The sequence below is a fragment of the Solea solea genome, chromosome 14 (genome assembly GCF_958295425.1).
Source record: "Solea solea chromosome 14, fSolSol10.1, whole genome shotgun sequence".
NCBI lineage: Eukaryota > Metazoa > Chordata > Actinopteri > Pleuronectiformes > Soleidae > Solea > Solea solea.
Genome location: NC_081147.1, coordinates 25184563 through 25207524, shown reverse-complemented (window position 1 = coordinate 25207524; position 22962 = coordinate 25184563). Strand labels below are relative to the sequence as shown.

Sequence of the window (22962 nt, the reverse complement as noted above, 5' to 3'; positions counted from 1 at the left end):
TATCTTTTAAACTGTAAGAAGATTATTCAAACTTAATAAAAAGCAGGTGCACAATAGAGTGATGCATTTGCAGTTTTATAGCATTAGCTGACGCTCCAGTCACATTGTGTCTCTTTGTGCAATAGTAGGGAATCTTTGACCTCCAGGTGTGACACTGCAGTCCGCCACACAAGAGGGTCTATAAATATAAAAACAGCCATTTATAGGGAAGACAAAAAAAGAAGTCATGGCAGCACTTAATTTTTTCCTGATAATATAAAAAACTGCACGTATGCAAGGTCATAGTCAAGGGGAAGTCATGTAGCTGTGTTCAATGCTGACAAGCGACTGTCAAGAAGGAAGATGCTGAATGGTGCAATTTGCAAGAGAGATAAGGACAAGAGTAGTGTAGTTTGTGGGGACACGCTTGCAGGGATGTCCGACTTTGTTGTAGTAGATGTTAATGCTGTTAAATATGATGAGATATGAAATGGTTATAACTTTTAATGTTATGAAGGCGTTTACCAAGGTTGCTCTGCTCATTTTGCTTCAAATTCATGTTAATAACTCTGAAAAGAATTGCCATGCTTGCAAGACAAGGGTTAAATTTGATCAATTAATGTTCACTTCGTGCAATTTTTACCTGTGTATGCAGCACCTCAGGCCATGTCCACACAGGAACGGAGCAAACAATCTTTTTCTTTGTCATTCTAAGACATTTTTTCCCCTTCTATTTGCGCGGACCTGCCCTTGACAGTAACCTTGAAGTAGTTATTGTTGACAGTAGCCTTGTGAAGTTGAGAGAATGTGAAGCCTTGTGGCTTAGTTAATAGTTGAATTCTGGAAGAGGAATAATAATTATAATTATATTATAATTTTTTGCTTATTGAAAATGAATATCTACATTAAATGAGGAACTTTATTGTATCAAATCAAATTACTCCATAATAATAAAAAAAATATCTCCGTATCCTAGCCCATATGTATAAAATCATTCTTCAAAGGAGACATGCACAGCTATGACAAATACCAGGCAACTATATTCAGTTTAGATGGTTTAAATTTAAAGTAAAGCATATTTTCTCCAACTCGGTTCTTTTAATTTTAAATGTGAAACATTTATTTGCAGAAGTGGAGTCACAGATATCTGGTTTAAAAATTCCTGAACATTTAAATGAGTGACATTACCTGTGCAAATGTAGTTTCAGTGAATTTCAATGAATCAGCATTTCATTCTATCCCTGACTGATTATGCTAAGCTTATGACATTTATAAGTTGTTCCGTCCAAAGATGAGATTAAATTACCATCTGTAATCACACTCAGCTGACATGGCAGAAACAGTGGCAGCCTAATAATTTTTCAAAACTCAGATAACATTTGAAAAGTGATGAGCCGCACAAGACGAGACATGATTGTGTCGGATTAGTCTGGTGATCCACTGGAGCTTTAATCGTCATGTGACTGATTTCCCATTGTTTTCCTGCTCTGATTAAACTAAGGTTTTGGCAGCAGGAGAAACAAATGCAAAAATTCTCCTCATTGAGGTGTAGGATGGTCTTTTATGGAATGTTTTGTTTTATTGATTGGCTCAGTGGCTCCAAGGTGCATTGATCTGATTCTGCTTGATTGTTTTTGCAGCTATTTTTGCTTTGGGCCAACTGTCTACTGGTTAAGATCGTTTGGTCTGTTGATGAGTGCATTTTTGTAACCAAACCTGACTTTTTGGTGTTGATATAACCTGAAGGAGAAGACATTGCTCAAAAGGTTATTCTCCACATTCTTAAACCACTCTTGCAATTAGTAGAAAAAAAAGACAAGCTGCATCAGAAAGTAATATTTAATGGGTGTAATTTATGTCCTGGAACACAGTGTTTGTAGATAACAGACATTGTTTCTGCATAAATTGTGAGTAAACAAAGATTTAAAGCTTTTATGCTAGAAGAAAATGCTTTCAGGACTACATTAAAGGAGCCTTTTTGCTTGTGATCAGTGTCAAAGGAGCCTAAATAATCAGCTGTAATTCAGAGTTGTAAAATTAAAATAAAGACCATTCACCTCGACAGTTATATGGAGCTGTTGTGGCTTTTATCTTGGAACCCTCTGACAGGCCAGAGAATATTCCATGTTCGGTTTATTTACATAGTTTAATTTGTATTTACAGTATGTTCTTTGTGCTCTGCAGACTGGTGTATGATGAATGTGTCAGGCAGCATATTATGAATAAATTGACCATGACTTGATTTGGCTGCTCTGTTAGATTTTACAAACACCCAGCCGGTCTATTTGTGCGCTGTCAGTTGTGTTTGTGCAGAGCTGCAAGATGAATGTTCACCATACAACACCCTATTGCAAATATGCCTCCTATACCTGCCTGTCCCTGTTTCTGACTTGTTCAAATGTGTAATACATTTCCCGCTTTGCTGTATTTCTTCGTCTCGCACAATCCTGTCATACCCAATAATTGAATTTTTTTTTCTCTTCTCAGTAGTTTTGACCCTTAAACTTTGTGACTGCTTGTACTTGTAGAGAAAATTGCATTTCACTGTTCAATCACCCCCATTACAGTTAAATGTCTCGACTGACAATGCAAACGTTGCTCCTCAGCGAGGGTTGTATTTTTACAGTTAGAAATCAGGGACGCCAACTAATGCTGGCACTGTTAACATTCAGCAGGTTGCAGAACCTGGCTTTCTTATTAAGTAGTAGGTCCTTTTTTATTAGTAATAATACCAAGGACTTGTCCTCTGTTCACATATTTGAACTAGATTGAATACAAATACAAAAATAGCAAAAGGAAGAACATTAATTAAAATATGCAGCGTCTGATCCAAACATCCAGTAGTAAGGAAGTCAGTGCGGTTACATGCATGGTAAAAGTCCTAATTTTAGTCCGACTTTAGTTAGTTTTCTTAATGTCAGGTAAACAAGTTAGTTACGGTTCATAGTCCGATTACTCCTACATGTGTATGCTTAGTTGGACTTGGCATTCTGCCACAAAATCCTCCCCCCCCCTCGGTTTTGATCCAGTACTGTTGCCATGAAAAGACCAAATGCATGATGACGTTGGCGAGAGCCAAAGCTACAGAGAAAACCCCCACGTTTGACTATTAACATGTACAGCAGGTACGAAACGTACAGAACCACAGCACGATCCATCTCACCGTTTGTGTTTCTGTGACGTAAAGGTCAACAGGAATCTGTCTCAGTACACACTACCAATAGAGAGATACAGCGCCACCTACGGAGGCAGAGTCAGACGGACACAGGCAATTTCACGTCTACCAAGCTGAACTCACTGAACATGAGAAATGGCATCGCACGGTTTCCTTTAAGACTTGTGCTTTGCTTTTTAAAGGAATGATTATGGAACGGACTCATTGAGGTGGAAGGGAAGTCATCAATGTTTTAAACGTAGTGGGTTACTCAGCTCCAGAGGGTTGAAAAAGCTCTTATGCCTCAAATAGCTCCTCGTAAAATGTTCACGAGTTGTTTATGCCACCAGGAGTAAAAGTGTTGTCACAGTGCTTCAATTAGCATACAAGTGCTTTTCGGGCAGGTGATGGATGCACGTCTGCACCTTGGAGGCAGAGAGAAATAAGAGTTTGCCTTGACATGCGTGAAGTCGAACATCACAACACGACTCGTGGCTGCTTTTCTGTAACTGAGCGCCACCAGACAACTTTTTTTTTCTAAATCAAATGAGGATTTCTGCCAAGAATGCTTCCGGTGAAGTTGTCACGTACAGTATATCTCTAAACTTCAGAGCACAGGAGGTTTTGTGAAATGACAGCTGAGTGTGCAGAAATGATTATGCATATTTACATTTATATATGGAATTAACTTCAGCGTGTGCTTATACTTCGTGTTCAAGACAGCCAGGTTTATTTTAAATGTGCTACTGTTGCCTCTCAAAGTAAAACAGTAATTGCTTTAAGCTGGAATTTGCTTACGGGGCGCGCCCTCTGGAAGTGTGTGGACATGAACTTGAAATGATAGCATACGGATTATTACATAGAGCCAAGCATATACATTTTCTGAATAAGTGAAAGTGCACTTGTAATGATGTGTAGTCTAGTAATCAGTATGACTCATAACCTTAAATGATGAAGTGTGTTTATTGTTTGACAATCCTGTTGAATCAAACTGGATTCCATCCAACTTAAAAACAAGGAAAATAGAAAATTATGTCAGTTTCCGTCTATTTCATTATTCACATTATTTAGGAGGGCGACCCATAGCACTGCGGGCTAACCTTTCATTTGCCAGATAACCAGAATGTAATCTTGGTTGCTACCCGGGTGAACATGCCCCCAAGTTGACCATGTTCACCCGGGGGCACAAGCAATAGATGTCGCATAGCCATGGTGTCTTTGTTAATGTGATATAGATATTAGCTATAATCCCATTTTGTCAATTTGGAGGTGATGTGATGGCAACTGGAAAATGGTTCCCAGTAGATTTTAACATCTCCAGGAAACAAAAAACTTAAACTTAACTTAAATCACTATACTTTTTTAAAATGATTATTATCTCATTGCAAATCTGAAATGAAATCTGCAAAACCTGTGCAATGTTACAGCTCAAATTGGCTGAAAATGAACAGTTGTTCCAGGTCATTAAATTCCTTTTGCCATAAATATGTCACAAATAATTGACTCTCAATAAACTGATGACTTTCTGGAGCAAACTGTTCCTGAGATACCACTAATGGTCACAGTTTAATTGAGTCAATGTAGTAGAAAAACCTCTGTAAAGGCAGATTGGACAATTTCAGACCTTCCTCCATGAATAAACTTTTTATTTTTATTTACTTTTACAGCGAGGTTGGCTGAAAATACAGATGCATGTGCTTCTGTGGATGTTTGTGCAAACCGGTGTGTGCAGCTCTCTACACAGCCTCGTCTACCTGACTGTACTTTCAAGAAACCATATCGAGTAAAGTGTCAGCCATCATGAGGGAAACTGACATTGTTTATGAGCTTGTGTAAAAGTTTTAGTATTGTTTTAGTAGTTGTTTATTGTGATTTGCATCCCCTTGTTCTCCTTCATTGGCCTTGTGGGCCAGCTGGAGTCAGTGCACCGAGTGAGCTCAGAGCCTCTGACTGTTGTTTACCACACTGTGCTGTCTCCCTCAGGAGTCTGAGCTGCTGTAATGGAAAACATCAGATGGGCACCAAACTAACAGCTCGTGGTTTAGGGGGAGAACAAAGGCCTCAACAAAGAGGCAAACGCAGTACAACTTATTGAAGAGGAGACGCTCATCCAAAAGTGAACACCCCTCAAAGCATTGGGGCATATTGCTCAAATGGGTGCGAGAATTTAGATGCAGCATAAGCACCAGAGATTTGGAGGCAGCTTGCATGGCTTTACAAAGACAGCAGGTGGTTACACATTTTGCGGAGGGCAGTTCCCATTAATGGATCTTTGTGTTGTTCCCTGGGCTTGTTTATTTGTGGTGGTATTGGGGCTTTGATCCATCTGCAATGACTATCTGATTATGTAAGCCTTGTCCCTGTACATCAGTGATCCCTTCACACAGTGTTCACCTCATTATGCAAGCACTGAGGGATGATATCAGAAATGGTGCACACAGGAGTAACGTATGTCTGGACCTCAGTGTTCCCTTCATGCTCACAGTGGAGATTTACTTGAACGGTTTGTATTTTCTGCCTCCTTTTGTTTTTAATAAGATAATTCAGACCAATTTTCTCTGCCCCTGAATCTTTTCTCCGCGCCGAAATCAAAGTTTTACGAAGCTTGTATTGCTACAGTTTTTGATTATGACAGAGCTTAAACAAAGGTCATATGGTATATTTGCACCAATGCCTTGTTTCTCTGTTAAATATTCATAATTTACTATTCATATTCTCCTAGTCTGTCCGTCCATCCAAACAACCAAATAATAGCAGAGACAATTAAGACTTGTGATGACTCAGGAGTGCCCGGGAGAAATGTCATCTTATCATCATTCGCTAACAGAAACATTTACGTGATAGGCAGCTGTAAAGTGGAAATGACAGGAACTACAATCTGATAGATTGGGATTTCATGCAGCTTGTACTTATAGTGTGCAGCTCTAGTATCGAACCATCAGCGACGGCTTTAATTAAAGTAAGTTTTTATCAGTGGTGTTGAGACGTCAGATTCATGTAACCTGCTGCTGATATAAAACTCTTAACAGTTTCTATATCCATTGATACCACAATGTTGTTTTCTGTCATTTTCCTGTAATTGGATACAAAAGGTACCAATGTATGCTGGAAAAAACAAACATCTGTGACTGCTGAAGACACTGAAGGGCATGTATGTGTGTTTGCAGAAAACCACATGCTATATTCCTCCTCATTTTACACTGTATGTACACAGCCTGAAGCTAAATGCTCATGTCATCACATTCTACCCATGATATATGGCCAGTGATTTATCAATCCAATCACCACTGTTCAGAAAAGAAGACAGAAATTCAGCGATCAGTTGTGCGTGTCCTTGGTTTGTCTTTGCCTCGGATTTGTGCTTCTCTCCAGAAGTTTGCATTATGGAATAGAAATGCCTTGCTCTACCTGGTTCACTTCACGACTTCTTTCAAGAAGTGGAGGAATTTCCAGCACAAAACAGACAACTCCCAGAGAATGGGAACAATCTGCACTCCTGCAGTCACCAGTCTGCTGTTTTAACCATGTGCAGTCTTTTTCGTGACATGTTTTTCAGGCACAAAATGCGACAGAATGTCAAAAGAGTGGCACTGACACGTCTGCCTGTGAGTTAGGTCGTCTCTGCTGTTAACCGTGACCTGTGCTCTTTGTTTACAAAGTGCATATGGTACAATTCTAAACCGTCACAGTGACCCTCGGGTTCACACCGAATATGAGGCATCATGTATTTCTGCACACGTTCTTGAAAAGTAATAGGTCGTCGATGAATGAAAGGCGGCGCACAGTCCCTCATTTGTCCCTGATGTCAGCTGACGACCAGACTGCTGGACGTGCATACTGATAACAAATGACTACGCCCTTCGCTGACCCTGCTGGTGGCAGAGGGTGCCTGGCTGTGCGACACAAATTCACTGAATAATCATTATGCCAGGGAACCGCTGGGAATTAATAAACTAGCAAATTGACTGGCTCCAATCAGGTCACAGTGTACACACTTGTTTCTCATCTAAATCCTCTGTGACGGCGAGAGGATGACGCGGGGGCTGTGAGCGAGGAGATGTTTGGGATGTGAACAAGGCTTACCACTTCATGTCAGCTTGTTTACTCTGACGTCCAGCTGCTAAATCCCAGCGTCAGATATTCATGAGCACATTTAATTGAAAGTCACATTGCCGTCAAGAGTGAAATTAAAGGACTTAATGACATAGATAATCTCGGGGAGCGCCGAAAAACTTTGAAAATGCACGGTTTTTAAGTGGGTAAAAAAGTGCAATTACTTAACTTTAAGATGATGGTGTAATTACATGCGGCTTTCTGTTTTCTTCTGTCATTTTTTGCGATGGAGTGATACTAATTCAATGTGATGCATTAGACTTTAGAAGCACTTCCTTTTTGCGAATGTATTACTGTTACCATCTGCTCAGCCTGTGCACAATGGATGTTAATCTTGCTTTTCTGGTGACTTAGGAGACCTTTCTGCTCAAAGCCAAATGCATCATAGATTGTAATTAATGCCACGGAGCACTGTGCACTAGTCAATATTTATTGGTCTATGGTGAGACGCAGTGTGCAGTGTACGAGTAAAGTTTGTGGATGCCAAACTGTGCTCCACAGTGGTGTTGCAATGTTTTTTTGTTGTGCATTTCAATTGGGCACATATCTGTAGGAAATGCAGTGAAACTCCCAAGAATGACCATCATGTGCAGGTCAGAGGGCCGACTTTTCATTCCTTTATGCACATTATGGTGACATTGGCACAGCAAAGCAGGCGTTTGATGTGAATTTCTTGAAGACCTCAAACTCCAAACTGTCTTCAGCCTTAACCTTGGTGGTTTTATTCAAGATAAACATGAAACCTAAAAACTATAATCCTGCTTTGCTTCTCCTCTCTCTGTTTTGGTTCCTTTAGGAGTGGATGCTAGAGGGAAATAAATGGAAAAAAACATTGACACCAAATATTTGCAGATGCTTTCACTTTGAATACTTTGTGATGACGGTGAACTTTTTGCAGACACTGTCAAAAAGAAAAATCATTTTAGGTTAGGGATGCATGATATTGGGCTTTTTGCTGATATCCCTTGTGGTGTAGGGAGTGCTCGGGCTGATAACTGATAGCTATACATATATATGCGTGTGTATGTATATATATATATGTATGTGTATATACAGCTGCCTATATATAATGATGTGTGTGTGTGTGTGTGTGTGAGAAGAAGACATTAGTTGTGTAAAATCAATCTGCAAATTATCAGCGAGAGCCACGGATGGACAAAGATCTGCAGAATCACAGCAGGATTCATCTTTGCTTGTTATGGATTCAAGATAACCCAATGGTTTGGACCAATAATATTGAACTCTGATGATTTCACTGACACAACTATGCACCTCTGCCTCATCCTTTCTCTGAAATAAGTTGATATGCACAGGGAAAGTAAAAAAATTGATTTGTTTTGTGTTAATTGAAAAAGAATTCAGCAGACCATGATGCAGTCTATGTTGTCACATATTTATTGAAAAACCGCTGTGCTGGGGTGCTTAGTGTTCAGCATGTGTGTTTAACATTTGAAGCTTTCATGAAGTCATTAAATCTCCATGCTTGCCGTGACATTTAAAAAGATTTATTATTTTTTATATTTATTGTTACTCTCATAATATAGCCAATTTTCTGAAGGATAGCACACTAATCCTTTCAATTGCAACAACCTTTTCCCAAATGGAATAAGAGGTGGACAAATGTATAATCATTTGTAGTCATGGCCATCAACCCATTATGTCCTTAACTTTATGTACCATGGATTTTCTTCTTTTTTTCTCTCTGTTTATTACATCCCTTTACATTCTGAGACAGAACATATTTTTGATGCAGTACATGTTTTACTGTACTGTACATCATGTTTTTTTTTTTAAATCATACAGATTGAGTCCACAATAGAATCCTCCCCTGAGAGAAATTCAAAGTAATAACACTCTTTAACGGTCCAGTGTGTAGAAATTAAAAAGAAAATAACAACCAGTACAACTAATTGATTGTACAAACTGTTTATTTGAGCCTTTTCAAATTTCTATCAAGAGCACGGTTAACTCTATGGAGGATACAATTTTTGGTCCCCCCGTGTTTTTATTCCAGTGGATAAATACATTAAAAATCTTCAGATGGTTAACTGAAGGTTACGTAGGGTCTCTAACACACTGCAACGTGCAAATTCAACAAAAAATGTTACCAAATTTAGTCATTCTCTGTCCCACAGTTTATCACATTATTTTAATCACAGATTACTCAGTTTTCTGTGCTACATCAAAATATATATATATATATATATATATATATATATATATATATATATATATATATATATATATATATATATATATATATATATATATACGTTTTCTCAACTGAAAACAATGTACAAGCACAGTACATTTGTACTTTATAGTTTCGGCTCGATAATGAGCTTTTCCCCCCTCTGCTTCTCCACTCATCCCCATGGGGAAGTTCTCCTATTCCTGCTTCCTCCACACTGTGGTCAGAGTTCAAGGTCGGCCGTAGAACTGCAGCCCTGGAGCCAGTCGCAAATGAATGTTTCACTCAAGGACTGTTTTCCTGCTTTTTCATTTTGCACCTCAGCCCTTAGATCAAATGAATACTCAGTGGCATCTGACCTTTTGTCACTCTATGGAGGTCATTTTAAGTGTTTTAGTCAGCAAGATGGACTGCTCCTTCTCCACTGTTATCTGGTTGTTGACTACCTTATAAGTGACGAAATGTGTTCTACACTCTGCATATATTAGCAAACAAACAACATAATAACATCACATATCACAGATGTTTTTCTAGGCATTGCATTTGTGGTGATACTGGGCTTCATACGAACACACTTCCTTAAATCCTTCCTGCAGTAAGTGCTTTCCAGAGAACTTGTGTTGCATAATTAATGAATTTGACAGACACATTGTTCGTTGAGGAAAAACATCATCCAACATCGATGGGGATTCCCTGAGGCTTGATGGGACTGAAACTGCGTAAATGAGGCCCACTCGCTAAAAAGAGCTGTATTGACTGATTAACACATGCTACTTTTTGTGTGTTTTTGCAGGTTTTTTGGGACACAATGCTTATCCCAGTCCATGTGAACACAAGTACTGTGGCTTGGGGCGCCACTGTGCCGTCAACCATGAGACTGGCCAAGGGGAGTGCAAGTGCTTGGATCAGTGTAAACCACACTACAAACCTGTGTGCGGCTCAGATGGGAAGCTGTACCAGAACCACTGTGAACTCCACCGGGCCTCCTGCCTCGGAGGACACAGGATCACCATCATGCACAGTGAGGAGTGCTTCTACAAAGGTAAGCACTCGTACGACCTTTCTCTAATGCAGGACACTTTGTCTCTGCTCTGTACCCTCTGCAGCTGTGCTTTCCACTAAAAGCTGAGGAGTTTGACCTACTGTGTTGGTCCACAGGTCCATACATCAGTCACTAATGACCTAAAAGAGTAGAACAGTAAAAATGACATGAACGGGGGCTATTATTATCACCTTTGAGCACGAGATACAAGATGAGTAGGAACTTGCCCTAGCAGATAAATGCAGTCTCATGAGCTAATCGACAACGCCAGCCTTGTTTTGTAAACAACCAGCCTACCACCCTCAGGTAATTCCCTTCTGGTTTTCTGCTTTGGGCATGTTGACATAGATCATTTCGATCCAAAAGCTAAATCACTTGTTGAAAAGATTGCATTTCAGCAGTTATGGTCAATAAAGTCACCCCTTTGCAATGATTTGGTGGAACAAAGAAACTGTTCAGTGTGTTAGCACAATTACTTAATTACCTGGACGTAATGTTGTAACTGGTGTGTGGACACTTTGTTTTGATCTTAACGAATGGATCACCGTTTTGTAAAGAACAAAACAAAAAAACCCTTAGCAACTGATTAATCTATGGATTAATCAGTGGATTAATCAGTTAATCGATGGAACAAATTCACATATAATTGATTTTAATTCTCTGAACATAAGATTCTGCATTCTGACTCGTTTGTTACTGATAGAACTGTCCTGAATTCATCAAGAATCTGCAATCTAATTTGGCATCAAGAAAAATAACGATGTTGGTGAATCCATGAGGGGGGTGGGGGGCATCATACAGGGAAAAACATGAGAAGAATTATAATTACGGTGGTTTCTTTAATTATCACAGTAAAACAATTACCATTGTTAAGTAATTATACATGTTCTATTGTATAATGTAATGTGTCATGTCAGAGTACAAGCACGTATGCTATAACACATGTGAAATTAAATCAAACTATTCCACAATGTAGAACATTATAGGACTGGGGACATGAAACATACAGTATAACACTGCAACGTTAATACAACTTAAAGAGCAAAGGACCACTTATAATGCTCTTTGTAAAATGCATCACCTGGCATAGAGGCAGGAGCAGGTGGTCGAGCTGTTGTGTTCATATTTCCCCAGAGATGCTTGACTGCCTTCTACCATTGTACCATTGATTGTATAAACATGCCAATTATTCTTGGTCCCTGGAAACAAAGCTACTCATCCTTTTGTAAATCTTGGTGTTGTTGAAGTGAGAGTTCCTGACACCCATCCTCTTTATGTGGGGTGAAAGGTATTAGTTGCAGACAGCTCAGATAAAGCATATTCTTAGTATTCACAGACAACTGAACACATCTGCGTTGATTCTGCTTAGCTCCTTGGTAACTTTGAGATGGAGCTTGATAAAAGAGAGGGGAATGTTTTGATCTACGTACTGTTGAGCATGAAACTCTGTGGTAGAACTCAGCATGAATATTCAATTATTCACTTGATTATAAAGTTGATCAGTTACTGTGACTATTGGTAATATATTTAAAAGATCCAAAGTTGGTTGTGTTTGTAAAAACAAATCTTTTTTCCTGTAATGACAACTATTTGCTAAGCAGCTTCTCTGAGCTCAACATGCTGTAGATCCTGCAGAAGTGATGAAATTTACCACGGTCCTTGAATGCATCTTGTTACCTGCTTCTGTTAGCTTCTACTAGCTCGATGAGCACTAGAGTGTTTGACGAATTCAATGATTAATACCATCCAATATTCAAATGCCCATCTCTACTATGTGGTTCTCCCTTCCTTTACGTTGTGTATTTAGCAACAGCAGTGCTAAAAGCCGGCGATCGAGAGCCAAATCACAAGCCCTTCAGCCGTATTTTAGTCTGTGCTCCAGTCATGCAGGAAGTACTGAACTGATCTTTTTAATTAACCGATTCTAATGATTCAGTACACCAAAAAGTGCTTTGCTCTTCACTAGATTGTGTCACAGCAGTTTCGTGCAGCTGTGCTATGAAGACGCGAGGTGCCTGACGTGTCGTGTAAAAGTGCCATGTGTGTCGGAGTGTTGCTAACAGAAGCTGAGGGTTGTGATGAATTAAACTTATTAAAATGAGTGCATGTTCAGTGGATCGATGGCCACAGGATTTAAAAATATCAAACTTAGTTGGGAAGAGGGAGTTACACAATATGTCTGCCTGTCAGTCACTGCTGGTCTTTATGGGACAGTGGCCATTGTTTGTGTCTGAACCGGTCTGAATACGAGGGGACATCATGCACAGTTGTTTGGCATGGGCTTGTCATCCTCTGCCCTAATCTTGTTCGTTTTGCAGCATCTCATCTTTGAGGTTACAGTGACAGCCCTGATATAAACTGCCTTGTAACAGTGGTGCAGTAACACTGTAGGTGAGTTTGCCAGTGTTCAACAGTCAAAGCATCCGTTCTATCAAAATCCCAGAGAGACATTCAAATCAATGATACATCCCTGGCGGGTGTGACAGCCCTAATCAGCCTCTCTCATGTGTCCTGTCCTGTCAGTCTGCCCCCTCCACATCCAATCACTATCTACCCGCAATGCAGACGAGGATATTTGACCAGTGTCAGGCAATCAATATCAGATCAACAGCAGCCAAAAGACGGAATAAAAAAGACAAGTGCCTTTTTTCCTCCTTCTCATCTCATCCCCTTTTCTTTCCAGTTTTTCTTTCTACTGTGACTGACGTGTAATCAATTTCACATCGGGTGAGAGTTTCAGGAGGACGACTCGGGAACCTGCTGGAGTGATTAGTAATCTCTGCCAAAGACATTGTTCTCTCTTCAAAACTTTCAAATATTGAAAAATAAAACTATGAGTGATAGAAATGTTGTTTACAGTCTTTAAAGCCTTACATTTGAAAACGGAGGAGTGCTTCATATATAATCGCTGCAGAGACTCTTCTTTGTTGCAAACATAAAAGGCGCCATGACAATTCAGAGGAAATGGATAATTGAGCAAATGGAATAGAGCTTACAATAAAATCTAGATGTCATTATGATTCACAAGTTATTGGTTGGTAAAAATGGAATGTGCCCTCAGTGGCTTGTTGAATGTGTCACTTGATTATTTGTCCTCCAGGTAATGGATTTAATTTACCTAGCAGTATAGAGATATATCCTCGTTATTCCATCATAATTATGCATTTCCTGCTATTCAGTTTCAGTGGACTTCAAATTTTTTGGTCCCTTTTGTGTCTCCGTCTGTGTTGGGTGCAGATTTCAATTAGTGCGGTGATTACTTTTCAACCGTGTTAGCAGCTGGCTCTGTCGATGGTTATGTCTCAGTCTGTCAGTCCACCACCCGGGTCACAGCCATGAAATTGTGTTGCAGAGTGTTCATGTTGCCCAGAGGATTAACTAAACCAAGTAAGAAGTCTGTGAAGGTTCTCAATCGTCCAGGTTATTGTTTCTTCAAGTGTACACAGGCAGCTGGACCTGAATGGGTTTTGTTGAAGGTGTTTCACTTCCTGTCCAAGAGGCTTCTTCACTTTTGACTGCCCGGTAGGAAAGGTTAGGTTATTTGCATACTTTTTCTTTTGCTTCATCATTAGAATTGGTTATTCGTTACACAAATCCATATCTTCAAGTTGAATTCTTGCAAATTCTGTTTATCGCCAAAGGCTGTACCTGCAAAACTGTCTTTAATGAACGTGTTGAACAACAGTCCTACGATTTAGCATATTAACGCTGTCATTGCGAACAAGAATGCACGGAATCTTGCCAAATTTGTCATGATTTGGCCATTATGTGTGTGGGACCAGTGCAGCTTCCCTTCACAACAATGTCTAAGCAGCTATCTGAGACAAACGTGCTGTGTATAAAGTTACAAAATTTAAAGGTAACTCCCAAATTCAGATTGGAATCAGGCGATATGTTGCTCTGTAAATTCTTCACAGTCTCCTGGACCTCCTGGAGGGTTAGGGTTGGTCTATATATATATTATGGACTATATAATATAGTTTAATATTAAATACACAAGTTCAGATAAAATAAAATGGAAATTTAAAAATAATAATATGGATTTCACAGGGCTCGAAGCATGTTGACCATAGGTCAGAAGATCACAGCTCTCAGGTGCAGCCTTGCAAGTCCACTAGAATGATTTTAGTCTCTTAAAGTGTTGTCATAATTCATTTTCTGTGTTCTGAATCAGTTGCTGATTTTTTTAAGGATGTGAAAACATGTATGTTAGTGTCAGTGTGTTATTCTGGCTCAATAAAGGAGGGACTTATCTTTTTTTTGAAGCTGAATTTGTCATTGGAAAGACAGTAATTTCCTTTACTTCCAAAAACCTAGTGCACTCTGCCAGTTAGCCAACAGTAGAGTGATGCATTTAGAAGATTTAGTTATGCTGAATTGAATTGATCACTAATGTATAAAGCATTTTACCCTGACGTTAATGGCACACATTGCAAATACAATATATTAACATTAAATTATGTGTTGGCGAGATTTGGAGATTGATTTGTTCGCTCAGTTGTTGCGACCAGTACTTTATGAAAAACTTATCATCACTTATCTTACTGTCCTTTCATCTGGGAGTCGATATATAACAATAGGCTGTTAAATTCAAAACAAAATATTATAAAGGACCTGTCGGTGCAGGATGGATGATATGCCCGTTTCACTATTGCTCTGCTTACTGCCAAAAAGTGGCTCATACTTGTTTGTTGTTAGATATACACAGGCTAATGAAACTGTAATGAGCTGTTTTTTAATTTATCAGCAACTTACATTCAATGGCCAAACAGTTAGTGCAAAACCTAGTTTTAATTATGTTTAAATTGAAATCAGATCCGAGAAAAACCTTCCACTCTGCACTACAGCAGTTTTAACACAGCTTGTCCTCCAGTGTAAATTTTCATTAAACATTGTGTTAGTAATGCACTCAAGTCACATCACTTTTGTTTATATTACAGATTTACATAATAAGTGTTCTCTCGGGTGTAGTGTATGGTATTGCTTGTTTTTTTAGAATTTAACACCAACATCAGTTCATTCATACACAGATGTCTTAGATAGATATATATGTATATATACACTGTATTCAGCTGCCATGGTGATGTCTTAATTGGACCACACGATAACAGGGTAACCATAAACTTAAGTCAACTGTTGGGTCCCAGTCGGATGGGTCTGTGTTGGAGATTGACATGGCTTTGTCAGCCAGACCTTTTCTCTGCCCTGTTATCTGCTGTGGAAGACGGGATAAAAAAATGACAGCCTTGGGTTGATTGAAGCTTCTCATTAGCACTGTGAAAAGCATATGACCCCCATCTTCCCTTTGCACTGCTTGTAAACTTAGCCAGGATTGGCTCTGATTGAAAATTAAGTGGTGAACAAAAAAAAGCCTGTCCAATATTCAGAGGGCAGTGTGTGCGTGTGTGTGCGCGGCACACACGCATGAAGACGAGCAATTTCTGCGGCCTCAAGTGGAGACAATTAGGGCTAAAGGTTGTGGTGCATCAAGTAAGTGGTTTCAGTGCATTCAGCATATCCAGTTATCTGGGAGATCACACATTTAGAAAACTGTCAGACATTTGGATCTATGTAAATCCTCCAGGCCTGCAATACACAAATTATTCTATTTTGAATACTTGCCTCGTGGTTGCACTGCATGCTTTACTTTATATAACCATGCTGCGGTGTCATACCCATATGTAAACGGAGCTGTTGCTGATTGTATTTAGAAAATTAGTAGTGTAGTCATACTAATAACTCGGTTATTACAATCATTTTGACCTGTAACTCTACCGTTTTACCAGTTGCTATAAGTAGAACAACAGTCAGGTTTACTGCAGTCTCAGGTCTGCAGGGTCTTAAAAAGTCTAAAATACAATAATCTGAATTTTAGGCCTTACAAAAAAATCTTAAATAGAGTTTTGCCAAGTATTTAAATATTTAAATACTTATGTGACGATTTATGTGACGTTGATATATAACAACAGAACAAACACGGAACCGGTCACTAGAAACGTTGCTTGCAGCCCGGTCAGAATTTATCAGCCTGAGCCAGTCTGGCAACACGAGGATTGGATTAGCTTGTTACTTGCACCAAAATGGGGAAGTGCAGCTTCAATGAAGCGTGACTAAAACGCAGTGATTTCCACCAGTGGTTGAAGTCAGTTAAAAACCAGTTTCAAGCCTGCTGCACCTTATATAAGAGGACGCTACAGCTTGGGACGTTGGAAATAGATGCTTTACAGGGGACATGCAGAGTGAAGTTGGAGAGACACAAAGCGGCCATCAAAAGTCCAACAGCAAATCCTTGGCATCAGCCATTATTGTTGTAGCATTGAAGTCGGGTCCTCTGGTTAGAGACCACACTCGCACACACCACATGCACAGTCTTAAAAAGTCTGTAGATGTAGATACGCTGAGTCAGACAAAGCTCAGCTCTCTGTGCAACAAGAAAAAACAAAAGAAAGGAAATCAGGGATGTGAAGAAAATGGGAAGAGACAAGGGCAGTGATGTGATCTGATGAACACACAGAGACGGGATGTGTTTAACCCTTTGTGGATGAGAAATTACTCGGGGCGAGAGCATTTCTGATTTTGCATAATAGTAATAAAAGAGCAGCAGAAATCGATACGTGGTTGACAGTTGATGTCCCATGGCAATTTATAAGCCATTGACTTGGTCACCAATCATTTGTGCATATTTATCTAACATGGAAGCGGAGAAGGCAGTCAGTCTTTGAGTATTTTAGAATATTAGTCATTTTCTCACATCACAGGTATTTAATAGAAAGTGCCATCGCTTCTAACACTTATAATAACAGACCCTAAGACTGGCTTTACTGATGCATTTCATATTTTTTACATACTCCAGTGCATACTGACTGCATGATCAACATTTTTTCCAGTGATTTCTAATTAAATTCAACTCTCACCTTTTTAAAGTAATGAGGAAATTCATGAATAACTCAAACTAATGGTAAAACATTATCAAAGTAAACATTCTGTAAGTAAAAAGAAGGGTATTTCTCAGTCAGGTTATAGTGTCTAGCCTTGATGCATTTTATGTTGTTCACACAAATACGTACAAATGCAGTTAACATGAACGTCTAGAATTAGGTTGTGTTGATGAAAGTGAGGCTTGTTAAACTGCAGTGCCTTCGTTGTTAGATGCTTCCTTTGAATCTTAGTAGAACAAACTCTTGGTGGACAACTCTCTTGGGCTCCACCAAGAAAAACATGATCATGATGCGTCGTAGCTCCGGGACTCTAGAGACCTTCTACCTTAACGATGTGTCTGCATCGTTCCCACCGGAGAGAGCCACTCCTCTGAGATCAGTGAGATGAGCTTGTGTACAGTAAAAGAGAGCGTCCTCTCACTCTCTTTTAATGAGAGACCTGGCGTTGTCATCAACAGTGGTGCCAAAGAACAAGCTCCTCATTAAAATCTAGACCTGTGGATCATTAAATCTGCAAGGACATCCAAACCATTGTCACCCGCACGTTCCCTCTGAGGTCCCTCGTGACCTCTTCTGTTGGTTTAAGGTTTGTTTGAGACGTTGGAAACCAAAACCAAACCCCTTCTTTTTATTGTTGTACCACATCAAGTGAAGTAGGATCAGACAGTCTTTAATGACTAAGAACACACACTATCACACAGGCACAACAGAGGCACTGTGAATTGACACCACAGGAGAAGCAGTGATACCATGGATGTTTGTGGGTTTGAAAGTGGACATTTGTGACAACAGCCTTATCACAGCTGTGAAAAAATAAAGGACAAAGAAGCCATTACCTGATGGAGAGATGCCAACATGGTAACATACAGTCAGCCTTGAAATTCCTCAGCCTCTAAGCTCAATGCCACTCCTCATTGTATCATTTTTACCGGAAATGAGTTCTTGTCATGATGATGATGATGAGTACAAGGCCAGAGTCAGCTGGCATAATACCTGAAAATTAGTTTCTCTGCAGCTCACTCATTTTCAGCAATGTCTCTGCAAATATGAACAATGCAAAGATGCAGAATTATACAAAATTAAACTGAACTCAGCTGCCCCGAATGAACTCTTCGTCGGGAGAAAATCTCGCAGCATCCGCTCCTTCTGTACCAGCGTCCTCCGGTCCGGAGCTCTTCAACGAGCTGTCAGCATCTGGATAGCAAGAGGCATTGAGTGTGGTTGTCGGAGGTTGGAGATGATGCCCAAATTCTCCGAGGGGAATCTTGTATGATATATGTGGTTATCTCCGTGCTGTACTCTTGTCTGCGTCAGTTTATTTAATTGTACAGGATTACCGCTGCCGGCGCTACCGTTACGGTTGATCGACAAGTGGTTATTGACGATGTTGTGTGTGAATTCTCCAGCATATTATATTAAAAACGCTGTAAATGATAATTGTTTGGAGCAGTGATGTTAAGCATCCACACCATATGTCTCTGTTCCAGTGGTGGATTTGACGTGTATAAATCTCCGTCTTGGATAGCTCGAGGCTATCGGAACACAGTCTGTGCTGGAGTGAAACAAAAAGTGATGTCGCTTTTGTTTCATTGATTTTCTTTTTCTTTTCCTTTTTTCCTTTTCTTTCCAGCTTCGTTCTCTTGACAAAAGCATCTGTTAATGATAGTCATATCACTGAATACATGGCACCGTTAGCCTACCTTATTAAAGCCAAATGAAGAGTGATGCAGACTGGAGATGGATGACATCGCTGCAGGGACCAGCGGTGGAGCATTTGTTGAAAACTGATATGAAACAGGAAATTTCAGAGCACAATGGTGTCATCACTCTTTATGTATAAAGCTCACAGAAATAGCTCTCCTCGTGCAGCAGCACTGGAGAAGGACAGATCATAACCAATGTTAATACAGATTCAATTAGGTGCCGAGATGGAAAACGAGATGAGGGCGAAACTTTATGTCAAGGTGAATCAAAATTTACCTGAACATAATATGTGATCTCATTGTTTTTTTTTCCCTTGTGACAAGACACTTATTATAAATCTCACACTTGCCTTGTGCTCTGCGACACAACATGTTTCCATTCCTCTGCCGAAGATTCCACAAACACAAGTCGTGAAAACCCCCCGATATTTGTCTTCCTTGTGTTGCTGATCGAAAGGTGAAATCACACCGGATCATGGAGTACAGAGCAGTTTCAGAGGGAAAATGAGGGTGAAAAGCCACTGCAGATGGCCGGGTCAGTTAATATTTACTGAAGGACATGGTCTGGAGCTGCTGCACTCGTCTAATTTTAAAGCCTGTAGTTCCTGATTTTCACAACCCTGACTCCTGTCAAAGTGACAAAACACTGAAGCTCCATCACGTCGCGTAAATTAGCTGCTAAGTCATTGGTCATAGGTTTATATGGCAGCTGCTGTCGTAACTGGAATACTCTCTGTATCTTCCACTAAATTATGTCCACCTGATCTGCTCGCCTTATTTATGTCGACTGCCTGTTTTCCAAAGGCATCTTAAAGTCACCAGATGTTGGCAGTCACTTCAGCGACGCGGTGATAACTCAGCGGGCGGAATTTGTATACTGTACTCAGAATCAGCTTTATTGGCCAAGTATGTGAACAAATGCAAGGAATTTGTCTCCGGTTTTATGCTTAGCACACGCTGTACATTAAACGGAAAACATGAACATAACATTACAGACATTCAACTGGAAAGAACAAGGACAACAAAGAACAATAATTAAAAAAGAGTGGTATAAAAAATGAATAAGGTTACCAGAGGTCCGTTCTATTTTTAAATATATATATTTAAGTATATAAAGTTCAAAATAGTGAATATTTTGCAGTCCAAACATTATGTAAGTTGGATAAATTTAAAAGTGATTACACTTGTTACACTCTCAAGATATGCAGGATGAATGTGTGTGTGTGTTGTTTTTCCAAAGACGTTAGACTGCAGTGAGTCATAAATTAACAACAACAGCTGCGTCCTCACAAAAGGTGAAGAGCACCTCAAGACACCCAGGCATTTACAAAGTGCAGTCATTTCTCCATTTGTTATACTAAATGCGTGCCATCGTGAAGCGAGATGTAGGAAAGTGTGTGTTGGTGATTTGATGCTTTAATTTTATTCAGTCAAAGACAAGAGCTCTTTATATATGATCCCAATACACAAACGTGCTGTAGATGCTTACGTAGCCCGTGGAAAATAGCTTCTGTGCAGCCTTTGTTTCCATTGTTCAAGTCAGCCAGGCAGTGTTTGTGAACACGATCACAACATATTAGAAAAACTTTTGAGGGACAAATGTGGAACAAACATTTGAACTTGAGGAACAACTAAAATAAATAAATAGATAAAAGTCAAGGTGACTTCACAGCTGTCTCATTGTCATGAAGCTGCTATTTTAAACACCCGGAGGGAGCGTCATGTTCATCCTTTGAATCAAGGATGAACCGTATGACTTTAAAAAAGAACATAATAAATAAATAAATCTCATACCTTTATTTTTTTTCTTCATTAAAGTCGTCATGGATCCTGTATATACTGCAGCCTGACATGTTAAGGCATACAACTGCAAGGTGGTATGATATTATTTTGATCCTGCGTGTGTGAGGTGAGGTATTACAGAGGTGTTTTTGATTCTGACACCACCTGCTCCGAGTGTTGAGGGAGTCTTATGCACAGGAAACTTAACAGCCGTCACTGTGGGGCTCATAATTTATCCACGCTTAATTGAAATGTTTACCTTAAACAAACAGACGGCATAAATTACACCTTATTTATTAGCTGCTTATTATGGAGTCATTTGGAGGCAAAGTGTTTTTATTGACATGTCTGCAAATTACTTTCGTGTGAGTTCAGACTGCAGCATTGTCTTGATTCTTTCACAGCAGTTACATCTGTATGTATGAAATGACTCCTTTTTTTAACCAGGTAATCCCACCTCTCTCTCTCTCTCTCTCTCACCCTCTCCAAATAATTACATCCAATTATATCCAGGAACCCTGGAGGATAATCTCACACTTGTAACTTTTAAGGACTGTTTGTGCCCCACCTCCTTTCCTTGCTTTTTGCTCAGTTGTGCACTGTTGAAGTTCCTGAGGGCTTTTTCCTTTACCCTATTTATAAGCACATTTAGCACCAGCTGCTTTGTAATGTACAGAAAATGTATATTATCCTGGCAGTCGTTCGGTGTTAAATTGTTTGTGAAATGGTGGTTGGTTTGTTTATATGGGTTTTAATATGAGCAAGTCTCAGAGGAGCTAACAGAAGGAAAGTAAAACTCAAAATGGAAATGCAAGAAAAACATACCGACAAGGTTGTGATAATTGCATTTTTCTTAAAAAAAAAAAAACAAAAACAAAAAACACAAGTCCCTCACCAGCTCTCTGAGAACATATCAAGGACATTCTGCAGCGAAGGTGGAATTATAAATTAAACATTTACATCACAAGGAATTAATCAAATAAGAAAAAAACAAAAAAACATTTCTTAACTGAATCAATCATTACATAAATTAATAAAGTAAAAACACGAAATGTAAAAACAGTCAAAAATGTTGTTTTTTTTAAGATAACCACAAGCTTATCATAAATATTACATAAAACTCAGCCCTGTATTGATTTGAAGGACAAGCTCAGCTTTGATATCTCAACATGGACGTGTTGCAAAAAAGTTTTGAATTGAACATTTCTAACCTGCAGTATATAAAAAAACTACATCTTTAATCATTATTTTATTATACATTGCTCCTCTCAAGTACAGAGGCCAGTCTGTTCATAGGCAGAGACACATGTATACTGTTTCATTTATATTTATTCCATTTTCATGAATGCAATTTGAAGTGGCACAGGCCCTGCAGGCTCGTGCATCACGACACAATGAACTGATGCATGTGAAGCTGCGTAGGCTATAAATAAAACCATCGATCAAAGCATCCAGCGTTCATTTGCATGTTCATTATGTGCCCAAAAATGGCCAATTATTCCATCAAAGCGTCTATAAAGGACTGAGCTGTGGCTCCTCACACAAATGTATGACAAACTAGCCAATTTAAACATGTTCCTCCTCCCCACTCTAATACTGACGCTGCAGAATCGCTAATGCTCACATGAAGGCAGCAGCCAGCTACAGCTAATTTACCGGCTACTTCACTAGGAGATTTTTTTCGGATTAAAACTATTAAATCCAGTAAAGTAAGCACATTTATTTCTCTGCAAGACATTTGCTGTTGCAGTTGCACATTTTCAGGGACTTGCTGCTTTGACGGCAGGTGTATTAATAAAGAGCCATTGATCAAAAATACATTAAGATGACTGTTCTGTCCTTCTATCTCCTCCTTGTAAGCATGTAAATTAATATAATCCCTTAAAGCCTCTGTGAGCTCTTGATGAATTGGCCAATTTCATTCTGGTGCAAGTGTGTTTACACTGAGTGAATGGGTTCCAAAATCATTTTTTTGCAGCCTGCACAAGGTGGCTTTCCATTAGAGGAATTGGTTAAAAGCTCTTCTGCTGTGCACGCTATTATCCTGAAAAGTTTTCATT

At 39.3% G+C, this 22962-nt stretch overlaps 1 protein-coding gene across 3 annotated transcripts in view; it reads left to right on the top strand.

The window, feature by feature from the left end:
* The window catches only part of fstl5 (follistatin-like 5), a 170693-nt gene that overhangs the window by 56745 nt on the left and 90986 nt on the right, over positions 1–22962 (top strand). For all 3 annotated transcript variants that reach the window (XM_058650034.1, XM_058650033.1, XM_058650035.1), the window contains one exon: positions 10231–10479. In XM_058650034.1, the coding sequence (XP_058506017.1) occupies positions 10231–10479 (249 nt within the window). The remainder of the gene's footprint in view (positions 1–10230; positions 10480–22962) is intronic.